The 22,007-nt window shown below is 36.7% G+C and overlaps 1 protein-coding gene across 3 annotated transcripts in view; it reads right to left on the bottom strand.

The window, feature by feature from the left end:
* LOC143847482 (golgin candidate 4-like) overlaps positions 1-21,853 on the bottom strand; it is a 31,712-nt gene extending 9,859 nt beyond the window's left edge. Inside the window, exons 1-8 of one of the 3 annotated variants that reach the window (XM_077356327.1) lie at positions 21,530-21,853; positions 16,089-16,187; positions 11,602-11,727; positions 10,242-10,436; positions 9,914-10,052; positions 7,650-7,714; positions 4,290-4,460; positions 4,002-4,115 (exon numbers count right to left, since the gene is read on the bottom strand). In XM_077356327.1, the coding sequence (XP_077212442.1) occupies positions 4,002-4,115; positions 4,290-4,460; positions 7,650-7,714; positions 9,914-10,052; positions 10,242-10,436; positions 11,602-11,727; positions 16,089-16,187; positions 21,530-21,691 (1,071 nt within the window). In that variant the 5' untranslated portion in view covers positions 21,692-21,853. Of the gene's footprint in view, positions 1-4,001; positions 4,116-4,289; positions 4,461-7,649; positions 7,715-9,913; positions 10,053-10,241; positions 10,437-11,601; positions 11,728-16,083; positions 16,188-21,529 lie in introns of those variants that run through there. The other 2 variants (XM_077356325.1, XM_077356326.1) reach the window with 2 other exon arrangements.
* Positions 21,854-22,007: the final 154 nt, after the last annotated feature.

The following is a 22,007-nucleotide window of genomic DNA, read 5'->3' as shown; positions in this document are numbered from 1 at the left end:
TCAAGCTCCCTTTTCATTGACATTCCATGTCTAAATTATGTGACATACTTGTTCATCTATCAATCGAGAATTTTAAAAAAGAACCTATCATACGAAAGTCAAACAGGATTTAAAGATAAATCATTCAGTGGTAGGATACTATTAGTATATAACATTTCCTCTCTTACTTCTTGAGCAAATCTTTTTTTAGGATTGTTGTGCTAAACATCCTGTATTCTAACAGTGAGTCTTCACTCAAACGGACAAAGAAGAAGATGAAGAAGAAAAACAAGAAAAAAATAGGAGAAATGCAAAACAAAAGAGGAATAAGCATAAGAAAATAAAAGAAACCAAAAAAAAAAAAAAAAAAAGAGTTTCGGAAAAAAATCAAGCAGTAAAAAATTTGTTTAGAATTTTAATTGGGTAAAATTTTTTAGAGCAGTGTAAAAATTCTTCATCTTTTGTCCCTAGTTTTTTTTTTATATTTTTCCCTGATTGTTTTAGTTTTTCTTCTTGTTCTACACAATATTTTTGTAGAGATTATTTCCTATTTTCCTTCCATTTTTTTCTGACATAATATGAATGTAAGACGTTGTATTTCTTTCTGTGAAGACTTCGGAGATAAATTTCAAAAAGTTCTATTAAAGTGTTCAAAAGGGTATTTGGGTCTTTTCCCAAGTACAAAAAAGCTCTGCGTCAATTGACACAAAAAAAAAAAAAAAAAAAACTGGCTAGTATTTTCAAAATCTGTTTGAATTTAAGTGGTAAATTTTTTCAAAAACTAAAATAAAACTGTAAATGAAATTAAAAAAACATGTCTAAATAAATAAACAAACATTTCCACACAAATAAACTAATCCCAAAGCAAAGTGATAGTCACACCCCCTTTTCAAGTCTTTCCACCCCTTATTTTTCGTCTTTTTTCTTAAATGACAAAAACTCTTAAGTAGACCATGACATCTCTTCACAATCGCCTCGCTTTCATTTTCTCACTGCATCCACTTCCTTCTCTTTGAAACTCTCTCTGACCCCCACAGATCCTCTCCTCCTTCAACCAAGAAGCAGAAAAACATATGGATGCCATGGAAATCGATAAGGTAGCCGGACGATTATTTGCCGACAAGAAGTGTTTAAAGATTTTTAGGATTTTTAGATATTTTTTATTGCTGCAACAAACATGCAAGAGGGGGTGGAGGTAGATAAATGCAGAAGAGAGGTTTTGTTTTTTAGGCATTTTTAGGGTTTTTGAGGTTGTTTTAGAGGAAGGAAAAAGGAGAAGCAAATGGAAAGAGATGCCTTCTTCTCTTTTTTTTTGTGTGTGCATGTGTTAAACTCAGCCAAGTTTCGAGCCGAGTCGACAAGTTAGATAGCAATGCAAAGCAAAGGGACTTTTCTACCTATCACGATTTTCCTAAAGAACTTTTCTAATCATTATCCTTTTCCAATCTCTCTCTTTTTTTCTTTTTTTTTAAATCCAGTGTCTCTAGAAACCCACTCTTTAGAAGAGTTTTTTCAGGGGGTTGAGCCTCTAGCTCAATTGGTTAAGGCTCTGGTTTCCAACCTTGAGGTTGGAGGTTCAATCACAGTTTACCTATAAAATAAAGAGTTATATCAATTATTTATGCTAAAACATGTTTGAAGAGCTCATCATTTTCTTTGAAAGTATTGTTGAGCTCTTGCCCATCTCTACCCCAAATTAGTCTAATAACTGTAATTGGACATTGTCTATTGAATTGAACCCTATGATACTTGACCCAAGGAAAGGAAACTGCACAGGAGTGTAGGACATTCCCTTGTGCCTAGAAGGATGGTGATGAAAACATTGTCAACACGAAGTACTCCACTTACCATAGTGCTGGTTTGTTTGTGATCCATTTTCAGCCTGTATTGAAGAATGCAGTCCTTCGCAATATATATATGAGGAAAGTGTCTCTAGTCTCTTCCCTAGATAAGCTTATCTACTCCTCCCTTTAAAAAAACACAGTGGGCCCACGCTATTTGGATGATCCAAAGCATTCATTTGATAGGTCCTAACATAGATAGGGTGTGCCCAAAAAATCAGCACCAAAGGGTCATCCTAGAACTTCATTTTGTTGGGCACACCGTGTCCAAAATGGACGCATATAAACGTGGACGTTTATATGTGTCCATTCTGGGTACCACAAGGCACCACAAAACGAAGTTCTAGGATGACCCTTTGGTGCTGATTTTTTGGGCACACCCTATCTATGTTAGGACCTATCAAATGAATGCTTTGGATCATCCAAACAGCGTGGGCCCACTGTGTTTTTTTAAAGGGAGGAGTAGATAAGCTTATCTAGGGGAGAGACTAGAGACACTTTCCTCATATCCTAGAACTTCATTTTGTTGGGCACACCGTGTCCAAAATGGACGCATATAAACGTACGTTTATATGTGTCCATTCTGGGTACCACAAGGCACCACAAAACGAAGTTCTAGGATGACCCTTTGGTGCTGATTTTTTGGGCACACCCTATCTATGTTAGGACCTATCAAATGAATGCTTTGGATCATCCAAACAGCGTGGGCCCACTGTGTTTTTTTAAAGGGAGGAGTAGATAAGCTTATCTAGGGGAGAGACTAGAGACACTTTCCTCTCTCTCTCTCTCTCTCTCTCTCTCTCTCTCTCTCTCTCTCTCTCTCTATATATATATATATATATATATATATATATATATATATATATATATATGGTAACTAACTTGTCTTGCTTCAAAACTAACACTATGTAACAACATATAAGTGTTAGTTCCTTCGATCAACTTGTCTTGCTTGTCTTTGTGACAATATGTGGTCTTAAATAAGCTTCCTCTAAGAAATTCTATTGTATTTTGTTTCTTCTTTCAGTTCAACTTGTAGGTAAGTGCCTTTGACTCATCTTTTATTAGTCCACGTGACTTCAAGCATGTTCCATTAGATCATGGACTTCCCTACGGACTCTAGCAATAACCACCCAAAAAATATTACAAACACATGCAGGGAACCTATGCTTTCCTAGTATGATGTAGAATTTTTTTTATCAGGTACCATCCACATTAAAATAATTTGGGAAACAGAAACACCACACAGATCTATTATTTGTGGACACGGACACGAGTGTCGTGTGTCAGCATAGACACAAACTGTCGGACATGGCAAACCCCCAAAATTTAGAAACGGGGACACGGCTAAAATAGAAAGTATATATAATCATAGTTTGTGGATACAGATTCGTGCGTCGAATTTCAACATCTAAAAATCTAGAAACTGTGACACGTACGTACATGTAAAATTACTGATTAGTGATTACTATCATATTTAGTAACTATATAAATATCGTATTCGTTTAACAAACTAATAAATCTTAGAATTAATCAACTATAATCTAAAACAAACATGCGATAATCAAATAACAAGGCATTCATCAATTTAATCTTGTTCTCTTCCATCTCCAAGTATGATGCAACGAGAAAGGGAAACCAGTATGATGCAATTAAATATAGTATTGGAATAAGAGTTTGTTTAGGGGAGGGGAATAACATCAAATATTAGTTAAAGGAAGGCTAAAAGAAGAGTTTATAATAAAAGAAGAGGTAAACATAACATTCTATAATAAAATAGAATGTCACACTAGGCACGGTACAAAAACGTGTTCACACACCCACATTAAGTCTAGCACGTCTACCAGTACATTTAAAAGTGTCGAAAGGAGCGTCGACACGTGTGGACACGAGTGTCGTGTCGGACACGGCACGACATGTGTGTCGGCAACAAATTCAAAGTGTCAGCTAAATCATAGACACATTCTACTGACATCTGTTCCATAAACATAGTAAAACAAAACTATACAGTTCACTAAAAGTAAACTGAAAATTGTACTAAGAGACAAAGCGCGCACGCACGCACACCTATAAAATCTACAACACGAGCACCAAAATCATGTCATCTGGTATGATGGAAATTCACAGGTTCTGGCTGGCCATACACCCAGACTAGACCAGAATGAAACCAAAGAAAAATACCTCACTGAAACCACTTGTATTCTTATCTGAAGCACTTGAGTTGGCTGCAAAGGTTTCATTGGAGGTATGCTTTGCACGGAGTTTCGAGGCAGCCACAAGTTCATCCTTCTCTTTCTACATTAGTACGAGCATATCAGACCCAACACAGGATCTCAGAATAACAACGATAACAGTATAAAATATACAGACTCTGTAGCAATAAACAGTGCTGAGGAAAGAAAACAAAATGTAAGAGAAATAACAGATATAAACAAAGTATACTTCACTGGAGTATGCACAACTACCAACCTTAAGAGTATGATTCTCAATCTCTAGGTTCATTATCACACTTTTTAAACTCTCAGCAGGTTCATCTTGTTCTTCTTGGAAATCCCTTCTGTTCAACTCCAATTGCAATCGCTTTACTTCTGATATTTTCTCACTCAATTTATTGTGTACCTCCTTCGTTTCCATAGAAATCTGCCAGTTGAGAGTCAAAATTCCACAACATAAAGATGTAAGAACCATCAGGAAATGATTACAGATGGGCACTCAGTAACAATCACCTACATTGGGCATGATTTTCTATTGAATAAGAAGAACGACAAAATGCAAAAAATTGCAACACAAAACCAAACAAAAAATGCAATATATACATATAAGCATGTATGCACTTTTATTTATTCAAGTTTACTATCTAACTTTCAGTATGAGGGTGCAACTGAAATCATCTGAATCTTAATGTCAAAATCTCCTATTGTGTTTGCACGTGTCAAAATGTGCAATAGACAATGTGTCCACATATATAACTAATGAAGCAGAAATCATAAAATTAAGAGAAAGATGAGACAGTCGGACGTCAACGCATGGTCTCTCTAGCAGTATCCCGACCTTAACAAATGGTCAGTACCTGACAAAAAAGTCTGCAAATGCACTAGAGGGCTGGTCAAAATTTTGACAAGTCCTGCAAAGTGAATAGTCAACACGAACGATAAAATAAATAAATAATAAACAAGGAAACCAGCAAATCGAGTAGTTTTATCATCATTGTTCTTTTTTTCAATTTTTCAAATTTGAGATGGTTTCCATCATCTTATAGGTAGAGAAGCTGCCAACCACCACCACCTTACAAATTAGTGAAGCGCTCAAATAAAGAATAGTTACTATTATATTAAAAACTACAAATTAAAGTGACATGCTCAAATAAAGAATAGTTACTATTCCAATTATTCTACTCGTTTGGCATTTTCATTCATAATTGGTTCTTTGTAATAGAAATTTGTGATTACAGAACATTGATTATCCAGTGAATTCACCAACAAGGATGTGACCAGCGTGATGGTACCAAATTTGGGATGTTACCAACGCCAAACTAAGATGATATCAACTGCAAAGGCTTACAATTCTACTCCAAACCTCAGCAACTCCTAGTACCCATGGAATTCTCAAATAATAAGACTGTCAAATGGAAATTCCTAAATATTGCATAAAATCTGGAAAAATACTTCCAAGTGCTGAGCTGCATTATCCCATTGTCCTACAGGCTTCGAAATTAACTGGCAGTATTATTTCAACATGGTTCACCGTCCACTCAATCTATGCAAATCTTCAAGGGTCAACCTGTACGAGAAGATTATAAACTATCAAGTATCTTGATCCGCAAGACAGATTATGTCACGGAAGTACTTTCTGTGTTTCAGACATTTCTCAGGTATGGCAATTTCATTGTAACCAGCAAGCAGCTATTGTTAATATCCAAAATTAGTTCAGAAATCAAGGGCTAAATATCCAGTTAATCCAAATTGTAAAAGAAGCTCATGACAAATTATTTAGCCTAGGAAGTTAGCTTCTTGCCTAAAATTTATTAAGAACAGAAATTGGGATACTTCCCAATAGGAGTGCAACTCAGGTCAGGTTCAACCCTGAAAAAAAAGTCAAGTCGGGTCGGGTTTAGGGCTTGGCAACCTGATCCAAGTGAAACCCGACGTTTTTTATCATTTTTTTTCAGTAAGCTTAAAAACTCGGGTTGGGTCGGGTTGAACTTGGGTTGGGGTTGGGGTCGGGTTCGGGTTCGGGTTGAAAAAAAAAAGGTTTCTCGTGTTGGGTCGGGTTGAACCTCATCGGGTTGTAACTCGGGTCAGGTAAAGAAAGAATTCAATTTTTCAATCTGTGGAGGAGACGAAATGAATATTCATTAGATGAGAAATGCCTCGGATGATGACAGCATCACAGATTCACATTGTCATGTTCCAAGTAAAAAATGGAAAAATCAAATGTCTTCCCACGATTACTGTTGGCAGGGAATAGAACACGGACATAGGGCAGGTAGTGATCAAAAAGAGTAGTTGAAATAATTATGTGGGACTTAGAGCATGGGTATTGTCGGGTGAACTGCATGTGATCATATGGAGAGATGAACATGGTGCTATCTGCTATGCCTGTGATGATTTGGAGCATTCTGGGTTTTTTGTTGTCTGCAATGTCGTGAAAGGAGCTAAGCTTGCACGAAACTTCTACCAAAGATGTGCTCTCACTTCCACGTCCAGAACTTATTTAGTACCCTAATTTTATGGTCGCGCACTCAAATCTGCTCTTGCTCCCAATTCATGCAACTAAGTTTGGTACTTTGTGTTGGAGAAGTGCCTAGTAAGGAGCAGTAATTTTTACGGATGCTTAGCAAACTAGCTCCATCAATGCAATTGAGGCAAATGGTTTGGCATTATGGAATGGTGCTGGCTCATCAATGAGAATTCCCTAGGGAAGTTATGAGGTGAAGATGATCCCCAATCATCATCAGATGGCTGAAAAATTAGTTCTCTGCCTAAGAAATTTTTGGTTGGATTTAGAGAAATAGAACACTTGTTGCAAAACTGAGATTAGCTGAGCTTCATTAACTAAAAGCTGAGGTCAAGCCAAGATTTGAAGCACAAAATGGCAAAAGATATAAATCAATGTAAAAAATGGAATAACCCAATGCCGTTGGGTTTTGTTAAATATCAGCAATGTGCATCATTTTAAGAAAACCTATAGCCATGTCAATTGGATGTGTTGTAACCACCAATTGTACTCAGTTGGTGTACCTGAGGTTGCAACATAGGAACTTATAATTTGATGGATTAAGGAAAAATCAACTCAAATAATGTCATATCAACACATAGTGGTATCTGGTTCCACACAATATATTTGGGAGTCCAAAAGCATAATATACCCACCCTCTCATGGTTTTGGATCACTGCCATAGGTCGCACAAGCACCAGTACCCACTAAATATTGATTTGAGAACAAGATGCTGCCTCATTATTTTGGGTCCATAAAATTATGCAATATGGTGAACTGAAAAAAAAGTCTGACAGATTTCAATTCCAGAAACTAATAAAGCAAATCAGGGTCAACATCCACTACGATCAAATTCCAATGTGTAGGCATTAGAACAAATAAAAGGATGCATCAATATTGGCCTGACCAACTCAGACCCACCATTGAACCTAAACTCGGGGTTTGAGAAACAAAGATGAAATAAGTTTAATACATTCAAAAATATCCTTCAAGTTGTTCTGGCCCACAATAAATCAATTTTTTTAAGTGGCAGCGGAGAGCGAGAAACTGAGAATATGCATCCACAAATCAATTCTTGTAAAGCAAGTTCAATAAACCTCATTGCAAACTTACCCTGTCCTTATCCATCTTTAAAGTAAGGATTTCCTTCTGAGATAATTCGTTCAACTTCTGTTCCCCTGTAAAATGTTAAACGATCAAACAAGAGAACAGAACAGGAAAAAAGGTCAACTATGGATTAAAAAATCAGTTTCAGGTTCGGACAAAACAATGAGTTACCTAAGTGGATTTTTTTTAAAAAATACAAGAAATAGATAAAAAAAAAGTTAAAAACATATAGATAAACTTGATAAACATAATATCATATATATGTAAAACAGAATCCTGGACGACGTGGATGCGCCACGTGGCACCCCTTCTATTCCCGTTTCCATATTTATAAAAGAATTTTTAAAAAAGCTATGGAATTTCAAAAGTCACCTAAAATCTCTCTCTATAAACGGTTTCCACATTCCTACAATATCTAGGTGAAGCTTTTTAACTTCCCTAAACATTATCTTTCCTAAAATCTCTCTCTATAAACTGTTTCCACATTCCTACAATATCTAGGTGAAGCTTTTTAACTTCCCTAAACATTATCTTTCCTAAAATCTCTCTCTATAAACGGTTTCCACATTCCTACAATATCCAGGTGAAGCTTTTTAACTTCCCTAAACATTATCTTTCCTACAATATTTCATGACTTGCTTAAACTTTCTATTTGCTGGGCCTCTTAATGAAAATATATAAAGTTTCCCAAAAATTCTCACCCCTGCAGAATAGGCACATGGAGAGAGATTTTGTCTCTCTCTTTCTAATCTCTTCATACCTAATATATCGAGGGTCCATCTCTCTCACTCTTTCCAAAACGATTAAGGAAGTTTACTCATTATGGGATTGTATCATTTTTTTTCCGTGGTTCATATAAATTTTCTTTAGTGCCCCCATGCATCGCACGGGCTGCACACTAGTTCTATTTAACACGTCACTTAAGATTTTCGTATTACACATAGAGGCCCCATTTTAAACACCTACAACTTAAAGAAACCAAATGATATTGGTGGGAACTAGGAAGCAACCATGTTACGCCTCCTACAACTTAAGGGGCATAAAATATACATGAATGACACAAAGATTTGAATATGAGACCTAGTATGGTACGCATCAAGTAGTCTACCACTAACCAACATGACGCATGAATCAAATATCGAATCGATGTATCTATGATGTTGTTTTCACATATTATAAGAAAATTAAAGAAAACAAAACAAATTAAAATAGTTAAAAACTAAAATATTAATAATCTCTTACCAATCTACAAATAATTATGATCCATGGGTCTGGTCTAAGATTTATTGATCTATGATATTATCATGGACGTAGTTTTAAATTTCCACGAAGCCGACATGAAACGACGGAAATGTTTCTGTTTCCATCGTCGCCGAAACGAAACCAAAACCGAAACTGAAACGCATACTGAAACTGAAGTCATAAGTGCATTAGTGGTATGCTATATCAGGATATGTTATATAATTATATTTATAAGAATTTCATGTCAACTGTGGTGTATGTATTATGTATAAATATTTATATGAATTAAACATGAAATGTAGCATGTACTGAATTATCAGACATGCATAACAGCACATGAAACTAGGTGTTCGATGTTATTAAACCATTATTGATGGTTGTCTTGCTTATGAGATGGTTTCTGAGTATGTATATGTGCTCATTCTAGTATTTCCTGAAGATTCATCTTAAAATTCAATCGTTTGCATATATTTTCCATATATTTCCATGATTTTAAAGGATTTCCATCAAAATTTCCAACCAAAACGGAAACATTTCCGTTTCCGTAGTGACTGAAACCGAAATTTTAAAACTTTGATCACAGGCCTAGCTTAAATGTTTCTAAATAGATAGCTATTGAACAAAAAACATACTTCAATAAACTACAAAATTTCCATTCAAAAAATAATAATAATAAACTACAAAATGATCTTGAAGAGTGGTTTGTCAATCCATCCTCCAATCCTCATCTTTGTGGTGTTTGAACCAAGAAAAATGTGTTTTCCTTTCACTTTTGGCGCCCAAACAGTAGTCAGGATGAAATGAAATACTTTCAAGATAAGATTTTCCTCTTTAGAATCAATTTCACAAGCTAGAAGTCGAAATGCACATGAAACATGTGATTGCATAAGCTGAAACAAATACCCAACAATCCATATGGCTGTCGGGCATACATGTTTCGGCTGAGTCAAGGCTGTCCGGAGTTAGTTCAGCTTAGTTTTTATTGAATGAGACATATCAATTATATCTCAACAGAGAACAAACGATACCTTGCAATTTTAGCTTTGTGTCTGCTGCACTCTCACGTTCTTCCTCAAGTTGTTCCCTTAGTTGCTTTAGCTCTAACTCATGATTAACTCGCATTGTAGCCAAAGCTCTGTTGTTCTCTTCAAGCAAATCTGAAAGTTCCTGAATTACATTCATATATCTCATAAAAAATCATGATAGCAAAGTTGGAGACTTCAATTCAGTAATCATAATAACGGACAAGAATTAGACTACGATAGAGAAGTAGCTAAGGAATCATCAAAGAAATTCAACATACACTCACCAATAACAAAGAAAACGACAGCATGACAGAAGAAAAGTAACAGGTACCTTCTCATCCCCCTGCAAATTCCCAAGTTTTGGGCCCACCATTCTTTGAATTCTATCAGACTGAGCAGTCCGTGAACTGTTGCTTGAGGTGTCCTGTTTAGCAACACTGCTTTTGTGTGCAGGGTTTCCAGCAGGACGTGTGTTTGCTTCAGTGGTATGTCTTTGATGCCTGCTGGTTGATTGGTCACCAATTCCCTGTGCAGATTCCATATAGGAACCAACCAAATGAGGCTTAACCTGAACTGGAAGTTACTATAAGACAATGATACTTTCCGAAATTTTAGATGATTTTCTAATACCAAAAATCATCTAGCAAGAAAAGGCATTTGGACAAACGAAAATCTCAAAACAGAGGTTATATGATGATAAATCAATCAGGCAGACTGCAAATAACCAATTACTGAAAATTAATGTGAATGTAAAAGAAGTGAAATTTAGGAAATTACACATCCCAATTTTTTCTATATCAAAAGTCAAGGATCCAAGTATCTTTATGCAGATTACCCTCCATGGTACAAGAAAGATAGCAAGAGCTGAGAAGGTAAAGGATCTTTGTAGTTTGTATAAGCAGTATAAAGATGAAATAAGTGGGGTGATGTCACGGTGTCAGCAGAATAGAGAAAACATAAGGTGGCAGAGTGAAATTAACTAGGAAACAAACATTTGGTGATGCTGGCCATGACACTGTGCTTGGCAAGAGGTAAAAATATGACTAGCATACATGTTACTTGGGTGTACCAAGGTTTTAAATTTCCGTTTCAGTCACCACAGAAATGGAAACGTTTCAGTTTCAGTTTGAAATTTTCGTGGAAATCATGTAAAATCATATAAACATATGGAAACTTGTATAAATGATAGAATTTTAAAATGAAACTTCAGGAAATGCTAGAATCGGCAAAACTAGACACTTAGAAACCAGCATATAAGGAAGACAACCATCCACAATGGTTAAACAATAACAAACACTTAGGACATGCGTTGTCACGCATGTCTGGTAATTCAATATATACCACATTTCACATGCAATTTGTATAAATATTTATACATAACGCGTGTACTACATTTCAAATGCAATTCATATAAATATTATTATGTACTACTTATAGATATAGCATACCATTAATACACTTAGTTTTGAGTTCATTTTGGTTTCGGTATACGTTTCAGTTTCAGTAGGGATAGAAACAGAAATATTTTTGGTCATTTCACATCATTTTTTATGGAAATTCAAAACCATGGTTGTTAGATAAAATCACACAATAAAGCCGGCGAAATGAAGCTAATTACTAACTTAACAACACATTTGATAATAACCTGTTAAGCTTGATAAATATAAATAAATGAAAAACTGAAAGAGTACCTTGAGCACACTCAAGTTATTTGTCGATCTTTTGGGACTTCCATTTCTTGATGCATACCCGACAGAACTGGTTGACCCAAAATTTTTCCTCAATCCATTTTCTTCGTGCAATCTAGAAAGTTCTTCCTGCCCAAGGTAAGAAAAATAAGTAAGATGTCCAAGACCTATCCGAGAAAAAACAAAAGCAGTGGTAATATAATGTTTAAAGACAAACTGAATCAAGGCATTATCATTAAAAAAATATATTGTTTAAAGACTCCCTGGATCAATCAGTGATTCATCAGAGTTGACCCTGTTTCGGCCCTTCCAAGTCAATAAAAACCCAAATAGTAAGAAACTCTGAGTCAATCACTGACTCACCAAGTCAACCTAGTTTTAGGTGAATTTTTGACTGAGTATGAGTTTTTAAAATTTTTATGATAGAGCAATCAAATACTTTAAGTAGCAAAATTGTCTTTAGGAACGCTTAATGATAACGGGAATGCTAAATTGAAGGGCGCCCTTCCAACTTTTACATTTTTCAGTCTTATTATAAATGCACTTTGATGACTTGGATCCAATAGGGGCACCCTTGACGCTGGTTTTTGCAAGGGCACCCTTCAGTTTAGCATTCCTCTAATAGATAAATTCAAGCAGAATTTATTCCTAAAATACATCCATCTGGAGAAATTAGTCAAACAATATAACAAAATAGAGAAAGAAAGAGGAGCATCAAATGTGACCAAGTACCGTTATGTGATAGTGAGTTCTGTAACTAACAGATGATTAGAGTTCCACAAGCACACACCATTAAAACAATAAAACTATATATATATATATATATATATATATATATATATATATATATATGGGGAAAGTGATTGTGAGCGGCCCCTCATATAAGCTTATATGAGGTGACTGCTAAAATCATGGTGGGCCCACATTTTTGGGGTGATCCAAACCGGTCATTTGATAGGTCCTGACATAGATAGGGGGTGCCCAAAAAATCCGCTCCATAGGATCATCCCAACCCTTCGAATTGTGCCTGTCCATTTTCCCCTCTTTCACCTCCACAGTTCGAAGGGTTGGGATGATCCAATGGAGCTGATTTTTTGGGCACCCCCTATCTATGTCAGGGCCTATCAAATGACCGGTTCGGATCACCCCAAAAATGTGGGCCCACCATGATTTTAGCAGTCACCTCATATAAGCTTATATGAGGGGCCGCTCACAATCACTTTCCCCTATATATGAGCAATTGCATAAAGAGCCTAACGTTAGCAGCAACCCTTTCCTCATATATATATGAGCAATTGCATAAAGAGCCACAAAAGGGCTCTTCATTGGATCCACGTCATTTTCAGTTACATTTTAAAATTAGTTGAAAAAGTAAAATTAGTTCATTGGATGAGGTGGATCCAATCAAAAGCCCTTTTTTGGCTCTTTATGCAAGGGCTCCCTTGTATCTATCATTCCTTTATGTGTGTGTGTGTGTGTGTGTGTGTGTGTGACATTTGCTTACAACTTGTTCACACCTGCTTTCATAATCATAATATATATATATATATAGCAGAAGACAAAAGGAGAGAATTATTTGAATTTCTTCCAAAATTCTAAGAGAATTACACATCACTTTTTTTAACTTTTATTAACGAAGGCACCCATTCAACCTACATATTTTCAATCCTACCCCTCCTTTATGCTTTGTAACAAAGGCACCCATTAAAGCCACATCATTTCAATCCTACCCCCCTCCTTTATGCTTTTTGAATAAAAAAAGTGGACAAAGGCAATAATATTCAGTGCATACTAAAGTTTTGGAGGAAAATTACCAAAAGCGTGCTTCAGACTCGCAAAATTACGGAAAAAAGTATCGGGTACCTGTATATGACAATTACGGAAAAAACTACAAAGATGAGGTATCGATATATGAGAATATTATGAATTCCGGACACCTTTAAACATATTTACGAATTCCGGGCACCTGAAGAGGAACAACAGATTATGGAAACCGATTATGGAAACCTCTATAGATTGGAGGGCTAGGCTCAGCCTATGGAAATGATTTTACAGGCACAACCTGTTGATGTTGTGTTCCATCACATGGACGGTTTGGATCAACCTATGATGTGGTCCGTACAGTTCTTTGTCGGCCCGTTCATCGCACGGGGTTTTTTACTAGCACGCACACGCACGCGCACACGCACACACACACACACACACACACACACACACACACACACATATACTAGTAAAGCACCCCACGCGATGCGCGGGTGAGAAAAAACTTAATGGTTATAAAAAGATGCCATAATACTGTTCTTTAATAATAAAAATAAAGAGATGCATTGATTATAATTATTTCAATCAGAAAGCATATACCGGAAGGAAGTTTTGATCCAAAGAAGTTAAAAGGGGGCAAGGCACATGATTATACAGCCCACATCATAAGATGATCCAAACCGTCCATTTGATGGCCACAATGTAAATAGGTTGTGCCCCAAAAATCATCTCCATAGGATGATCCAAGCCATCTGATCTATAGAGGTTTCATTATATGGAGTTTCTCCATAGATCGGAGTGCTAGGATCATCCTATGGAAATCATTTTTGGGGCACAACCTATTTACATTGTGGCCATCAAATGAACAGTTTGGATCATCCTATGGTGTGGACTGTATAGTGTATTGACATTGTCGACATCAAAAGGAGGGTTTGGATCATATCCTATGGTGTGGGCTGTATAGTCCATTCTAAAAAATAGGGGTGAATATTGTAGTAGAAGGGGGTGAATTTATCACCGGCCAATGACGTTTATATGAAGTGGGCCCCACAGAGCATCAATAGAGAGAGAGAGGAACATTTGAAAGGTTTCCTAGAACAGCCGCAAATGTTGACTTCCTATTCTCATTTCATATTAAACATTTGGGATTTGCTAGTGTCCAATGCAGAAGGCATTTCGAGGATGGACTGTTGCATCTGGAAGCAGCCACCTCGTGAATAAAGACAAAATCTGCAACAGAACATCCGTGAAATGCCTGCTGCGATGGACGTTAGCAAATTCCTAAACATTTAATTCCTCCATAGACAGAGAGAGAGAGAGAGACGCGTGGAGAAAAATTACGGAGATAATGCACTAAAGCAGAAAAAGTACGGGAAAAAATACCGAACACAGGTGCCTTTATAGAAGAACTACCGAAAAAGCTACCAAGAAAATACCTCAAAATATGAAAATTACGGGACAAAAAGAGAGACGTGAATGGAGACATTCTTATTTCGTCTTTTAGCGGGGATAGGGGGAATCATTTAGGAGAGCAAGTAAGGGCAGTCATGGTATTTTTCGCCCGAAAATCCTCCGTGTCAACCTAATATAATTTTCAAAAAAGTAAAAAAAAAATCTCTGACTTTTCCTATCTGTTATATATATATATATATATATATATATATATATATAGCTTATCTGAGCACTGCTTCAAAAACTCATGTGGCCCACATTTTTGGGGTGATCCAAAGCATTCATTTGAAAGGCCCTTCCATGGATAGGGTGTGTACCAAAAATCAGCCCTATAGGATCATCCTAACTCAATCAAATGTGGAGGGGAAAATGGACAAACACTGTTTCTGACCATTTTTTCCCTCCACAAATGGCAAGGTTCGGGTGATCCTAAAGGGCTCATTTTTGGTACACACCCTATCCATGGAAGAGCCCTCCAAATGAAAGCTTTGGATCACCCCAAAAATGTGGGGCCACATGAGTTTTTGAAGCAGCTGCTCAGATAAGCTATCTGAGTAGCTGCGCAGGAACACTTCTCTCTCTCTCTCTCTCTCTCTCTCTCTCTCTCTCTCTCTCTCTCTCTCTCTCTCTCTCTCTATATATATATATATATATATATATATATATATATATGACATTTGGTTACAAGTTGTTCACACCTCCTTTCATAATCATAATCAATGGGTGGCTCCTTTCATTGATTGAGCATGCTTTAAGAATAATGTTTGCTAAATTTCTCTATATGTCATAAGTTCTTTTTAAATTGTGTTTTAGTATTTGAATCTGTGCTTGCTCTATTACTTTATAAAACCTATGAGTCTGTAAGTAAAATTATCATGTGAGAACTGAGAAAACCCTCTAGAAACAAAACTAGAATGAACGGAAATGTGTGCATGTCCATATCATGAATGTAGGGTCCAAAAGGCATCTACTATAAACTTTAAGGCACAAAAACCCATAACGCTAAATGATGGTGTCTATAATCTTCTCATATATGCGGACAACTCAGATATAGTTATCCAAGACCTTGATCCATACAAATACCACCTATGGATTCTTAGTCAAACAATTGAATATTTTGGCTTCCTAGGTATAATCTGAGTAGGAAGCTATATAAAAACATGCTTACAATTGAGATGTGTCAACTTCATATGGAATAATAATGAACTAAATTGTATGCAGGATAGGAGTGAAAAAGAAAAGAAGGAAAGAAAGACCAAGAGCCATTACCATACCTCTGTGTCCTTTAAAATAGCTGCATAATTAACTGACAATGCCTTACTTTCAGCCTCAGAAGCCTGAAGCCTCTGAATTTCTGCTTTGTATTGTTCGATCTACAATAAGAAGCGTAAATTACTTGCATTAAAGGCCGGATCATTTACCAAAAAGGTCAAATGGTTGGCGAAAAAAATCTAAAGAAGACATCATACAGCTGCAGAGAAGTAAAGATGGCACACTGCAGTTTGTAGAATCTATCCAAGCCAGATCCTTCCAAAAAGTTGGGGCAAAAAACTCATTCAAAAGAACACGTATGTTACCTAGAACAATTCGAACCATCAATAAAGGTCCAAGTTCAGAGGGATTCACACAAAGATCATATGACAGTTATGTGGAATATACACAGGACACACAAATGTAAACAGAAACCATTCATTGAATTTATAATGGAACTGATATGCCCAGATAACTTTGGACCAATTACAAAGCCATTGTCTTGTTGTGCCCAAAATATCCTCCCAAGTCCTACTCCATGAAGCTCAGGATTGATACCCTCCTAAGTGAACAACAGGGAATACCCAGTCGAATGCCCTTAAAGAATGAACCATATAAGCACTATGTTGTTCATGCATATAAGCCTTTATCGGGTTTTCATAAATTTCACATAAAATAAAAGTTCTTTTCATCATAAGAAAAAACCAGACTTCCGACCTCTTGCATTGCATTACCAAAACGAAAAGACAAATTCTTTCAAAATTCAAAACCAAAAAATGACAAATAGCAATCCAATTCTGTACTCTTTTTTTTTTTAAAGAGAAGCCTTAAACTATTCTAACATTTTCTTAAATGATCGTTACCCATACCCCACACTCAAATATTGGATCATTGTCGTATCCATACCATAAAATTTTGGAACTTGGAGGATCCCCACACCAATTCCTCTTTGTATCAAATGCCCACACTTGTATCCAAGTAGCATGGGCCTAGTAAATTGCTAAAGTAAGCCTGTTGCGGGGTAGTTACATACATGGGACATGGATAAGGCCAAGGAAGTGACACAAGAAAGGTTGAAGCGCAAGAATTTATAGTACATACCCATCTAGAGGATGTTGGTAAAGATTGGATGAACAGCTTCATGAAGGGTGTTGCGGGGTAGTTACATAAATGGGGACATGGATAAGGCAAGTGATACAAGAAAGGTTGAAGCGTAAGAATTTCTAGTACATACCCATCTAGAGGATGTTGGTAAAGATTGGATGAACAGCTTTATAGTCCCTTCATGCAGCAAGTTACCTAACCTGACATCATTTTTCAGCCCCACTTTCTAAACACAGAGAGGGATCACTAAAGGCTTATTGGATGTCATTCAGAGACTAGTACCTAAACTTTAAGGCAAGATGCAATCAACTCTCAGGTTGAAGAGTAACAGCTTGCATCATGCAACTTCAGTTCACCTATGAATATTTTCAACCGTGATCTAAGTCAATGTAAAGTAATTGTTATTGTAAATTGGTATTATTATTATTATTGCTTTGATTTGACTTTGGAATTTAAACTGCAAACCATTGGCGTTCAAATTCTTGCTGTTCTGAACGCAAATCTTTGTTGTTTGAAATCTTAGCCAATATTGTTGTTTGACAGAATGAACAAGGAATTGGAGTACTTTCGAACACTTTTTTTTTTTTTGGAATGGTACTTACTTTCGAACATGTAAACACTGAGAAGAGCGATAAGGCTGAACCATCAGAGATTGAATGGCCAAGTCTTTGTTCACTATAACCTAAAGTTTCAAGAAAGGTATTTTTCAGGGCTTTTACGCTTGTTCTATAAAAATTTATACTTAAGATATGTTCACTTCACGGTCAAGACTCATAGTAATTGCAATCTATTTATATTGCAATGGGGATATAAAGAAAAGGGGATCAAACACTACAGATCCCATTAGCCTAGAGAACATTGGTGTCATGCAAGGGTGGATGGTGGTGGAAGATCATATTGTTCTCAATAATGATGACATTAAGTAGGCAATTTGTTGAACAACTGAGTGTTTTTGCTGCAGAAGAGGAATAGTACAAGGGACCAATGACTAGGCTAGGTTGTGGTGTTGGAGCTACTGTTGGTGGAGATGATGATGAGGAAGAGTGGAAGGGGGCTGAAGCAGTAAGAATGGGAGAATGGAGAACATTTAAAAACATTTTACGAATCCAACTTATGTTTTATATAACTATAGTTTGCATATGATAACTTATTTATAATTTCAATTTGATAGTTTGCGATTGTAAACTGAAATATGATAATAATTTGACTCATCAAAAGCCAATTTCGAACTAGTTACATTTGGTTAAGGGTGTCAATTTTGGCTCGGGCTCGGAAGCTCGCTCAAGCTCGGCTCGAAAAAAGCTCGGCTCGAATCCTTAACGAGCCGAGCCCGAGTTAGGCCAGGCTCGGCTCGGCTCAGCTTGTTAAGGCTCGTTAAGAATTTAATATATTTAAATATATATATTATATATTAATATATACACTAAAAGGGTTGTCCAGGGAGTGAAAGGGGGAGGCAAAATATGTCACTTCTTTTTTGGAACCCCATTTGTTTCTTGGACCAACCCCCGTAATGTAAAAATAGTAAAAAAACACTAGATAGGGCTGTCCAGGGAAGATGAGGGGTGTGAAATTAATATAATTTGAGCTCGATAAGGCTCGCGAGCCGCTAGCGAGCCTGGCCGAGCCTGACCGAGCCGAGCCCGAGCCGAGCTTTTGAGCTTAACGAGCCGAGCCGAGCCGAACCTGGCCAAGCTCGGCTCGTTTACACTCCCTACATTTGGTAGATGTTTTAAGTAGCAACATGCATGGCTTTATTACTTTAGGTTATTGTGATGGTCTCCGAAATTTATTAATATATTTTTTCAATTTCTTTAATTTTTGGGAAAAATACTGTACACCCCAACTTTCTGACACATTCAACGATAACCTCATAGTTTCAAACTCATCAACTACACCCCCTAACTTTGCAATGTGTATAAGGTAGACCCCCTCTTTTGAAACACTATCAATGCTAATTAAGATCATGTCTCTAGTAAGTCGACTGGAGTACCTTCTCTAGTCCGCTGACCAAAAACACAGTGGGCCGACCTTGTTTGGATGATCCAAAGCATTCATTTGATAGGTCCTGGCATGGATAGGGTGTGCCCAAAAAATCAGCTCCATAGGATCATCCTAACCCTTCGATTTGTGGACGGACCATCAACTAAAGGGGTCTACCTTATAGATATTGAAAAGTCAAGAGGTGTAGTTGATGAGTTTGAAACTACAGGGTTATTTTTGAATGTGTCAAAAAGTTGAGGGGGTGTAACTGTATTTTTCCCTTAATTTTTTCCAAAGTTTTGTAGCATACCTTTCAACATGGAACATCGGAATGGGCAAAAAAGCGTAACATTCCAATCCAAGAAAAAAAAAAGGAACACACACTGAAACAGAATTGACAACTACGGCATACATGGACGGTTGGATACTTGGACACACCGTAACACCCCCCCAATCCCTTTCTATCTTAAGTCGGTAGCCCCTCCATCCATTGGACATGCTCGACTCTGAGACCCCACTGACATTGAATCAAAAGGAAATCCATCACCCACAACACTCAGGTAAACATCCTTTCTCAATACTTCTCCCAATACCTCCCTAGTCCATATTTCCATAAGGACAGTAAAGATTTGAGACACGGCTAAAAATCCTTTCAGAAAATGTTGCATCCATTGTAAAAGTCTATTTTTAGTCAATGGATGATAACATTCCTAGCCTTTATGTGAATTTGTATGCCCAACAAAGACGTATTTAATATGCTTGGTGTCTATTTTGCTCCTATGAAAACTCCAATCATGAACAAAAAACACACACAAAAAAAAAAGGAATAGTAGGGAATGTTGGTAAATCTGGTTTAACCTGAATAGATGACAATTTGCTAACAATACAATGAGGCATGCAATTAATCAAATGGCAACCAATTAAAATGCCTCCAGCTTCATCTCACTTGGGCACCTTCATTTAATCGAGGCCATGTATCTTGTCTAACATAAAATAACTATTGGGTTCCACGCTCACCGCAACCATTTACTACCATTCAAAAGAAAAAAAAAATTATTGGGTACTTCTCCATTGATCCAACATTCAGAAATTTTGGTCAAATTCATTATTTAACCAAATATTTAATATTGCATATTCACAAAGTTCCCCCCTCCCAAAACTTGCTAGCGAAACCAAGCATGAAAACGTCAACCCATGAAAATTGCAGATTCACTATATCCTTAGCCAATATTTTATTTTATTTCAATGGTAACGAGTTTATTAAAATGCAAAGGACGAGGCCCAGGGACTGAGGTAGTCAACGACAAGCCAGAACAAAACGGAGAGGAAAAAACAAAGAAAACAACATAATAGCAGCACTGATAAAAAAAAAAGCACCGCTAATCAAGGGCAGCATCTATATCTTCAGTCCTCAGCAGAGAATTTGATTGGCTGAGGTGAAGTTTTTCTGCAAGGCGCTGTTGGGATTGCAAGAACAGCATTTCCATTGGAAAAAAAATTTCCATGATTTAGAGAGAAATGATATAATTATGGTTAAAATAGAGGGATGGTATCATCAATTGAAGTTCTGGCTGAGTAAAACTTGAATAGGGTTCATTCGATTTATCTTTTTTCGTGTGTAAGAAAAGTAAGAAATCATAGAGATAATGTTTCCTTTCCAAACGTCTCCAAAAAAGTCCAGGTACCCAAGCATGGCACAAGTGTCTTCCTACGGATTTGTGCTTATCTACTAATAGTATAGACTATAGAGTGGTTAGTGTGACTCCGCTCACGTTAAAAAATAAATTCGATCATGGTAGCCACTGAATTCATCATAAATATGGCAAAAATATGAAACTGCAAGTTAGAAATCCTCCAGTTCCATAATATTATAGAACTCGAATTACATGCAGTTTATTGGAATTTCGCAATGCTGAGCAAAGTATCAAAGCATATCAACATAAGAAATCAAACACGTAAAGCTATAACTATCCAAGCGAATAAGATCACATTAAGCATCCATAACCTCGACTATAAGAAGAGAATTCATTTCAACATTCCTTGATTTTATATATAAAAAAATACTGAGAAAAAAGATCAAATGAACAAATAAATAATAATATAACTCCCAAACCAAATAAAAAAGAGAATTCACATTAACAACCACATTAAGCATACATAACCTCGAAAATAAGAAGAGAATTCATTTCGCAAAACACGCCCCAGAAGTTTCAAAGCCCTAAAATTCAAAAGTACTAAAGAGCTTGCATTTCTTGATTTTTTTTTAAAAAAGATCAAAATCAATAAATAAATAATAATATAAAACCCCAATCAAATACAAATTCGAGGAGCATAATAATAATAATAATAATAATAAGGTTGGAAAGGGGGCATATACCTCGGGATTCAAGGATCCGTTGCGGAATGAAGAGCGTTGAGAAATCCGGCGATGAGCATTTTCTCCGGGAAGATCAAGGTCGTCGGTGGCATCTAGGACGTCGAGAGCGATCTGAGAGAGGTTTTCTTTGAAAGAAGCAATGCTAACCCCTCCTCGCATCATAAATATTACCTCAAAAAAGATTCATCCAAGATTCGCCTCCAGGAGAGAGAGAGAGAGAGAGAGAGAGAGAGAAAAGGAAGACGATGTGGTGTGTAAGATTAACAGGGGATCTTATTATTATTCCGTGTTATTTCTCACGAGAGGCCTGGAGAGTTCCACTCTCCCAAGAAACGTAACAAATTAATAAGAACGGTCGTGGATTGCTACACACGGCACTTGTCCGGTGATTAGGCTCGTGGGCCACCACATACAAGTGTAGATCTCATACACTCGATCAAATCTCACAAAAAAAAAAGAAAAATCAAAGGTCCAGCGC

The sequence above is a fragment of the Tasmannia lanceolata genome, unplaced genomic scaffold (assembly GCF_043159265.1).
Source record: "Tasmannia lanceolata isolate RefF3 unplaced genomic scaffold, GAP_Taslan_0.1 ptg000015l, whole genome shotgun sequence".
Taxonomy (NCBI): domain Eukaryota; kingdom Viridiplantae; phylum Streptophyta; class Magnoliopsida; order Canellales; family Winteraceae; genus Tasmannia; species Tasmannia lanceolata.
This window is presented reverse-complemented; position numbering and strand designations above follow the sequence as displayed.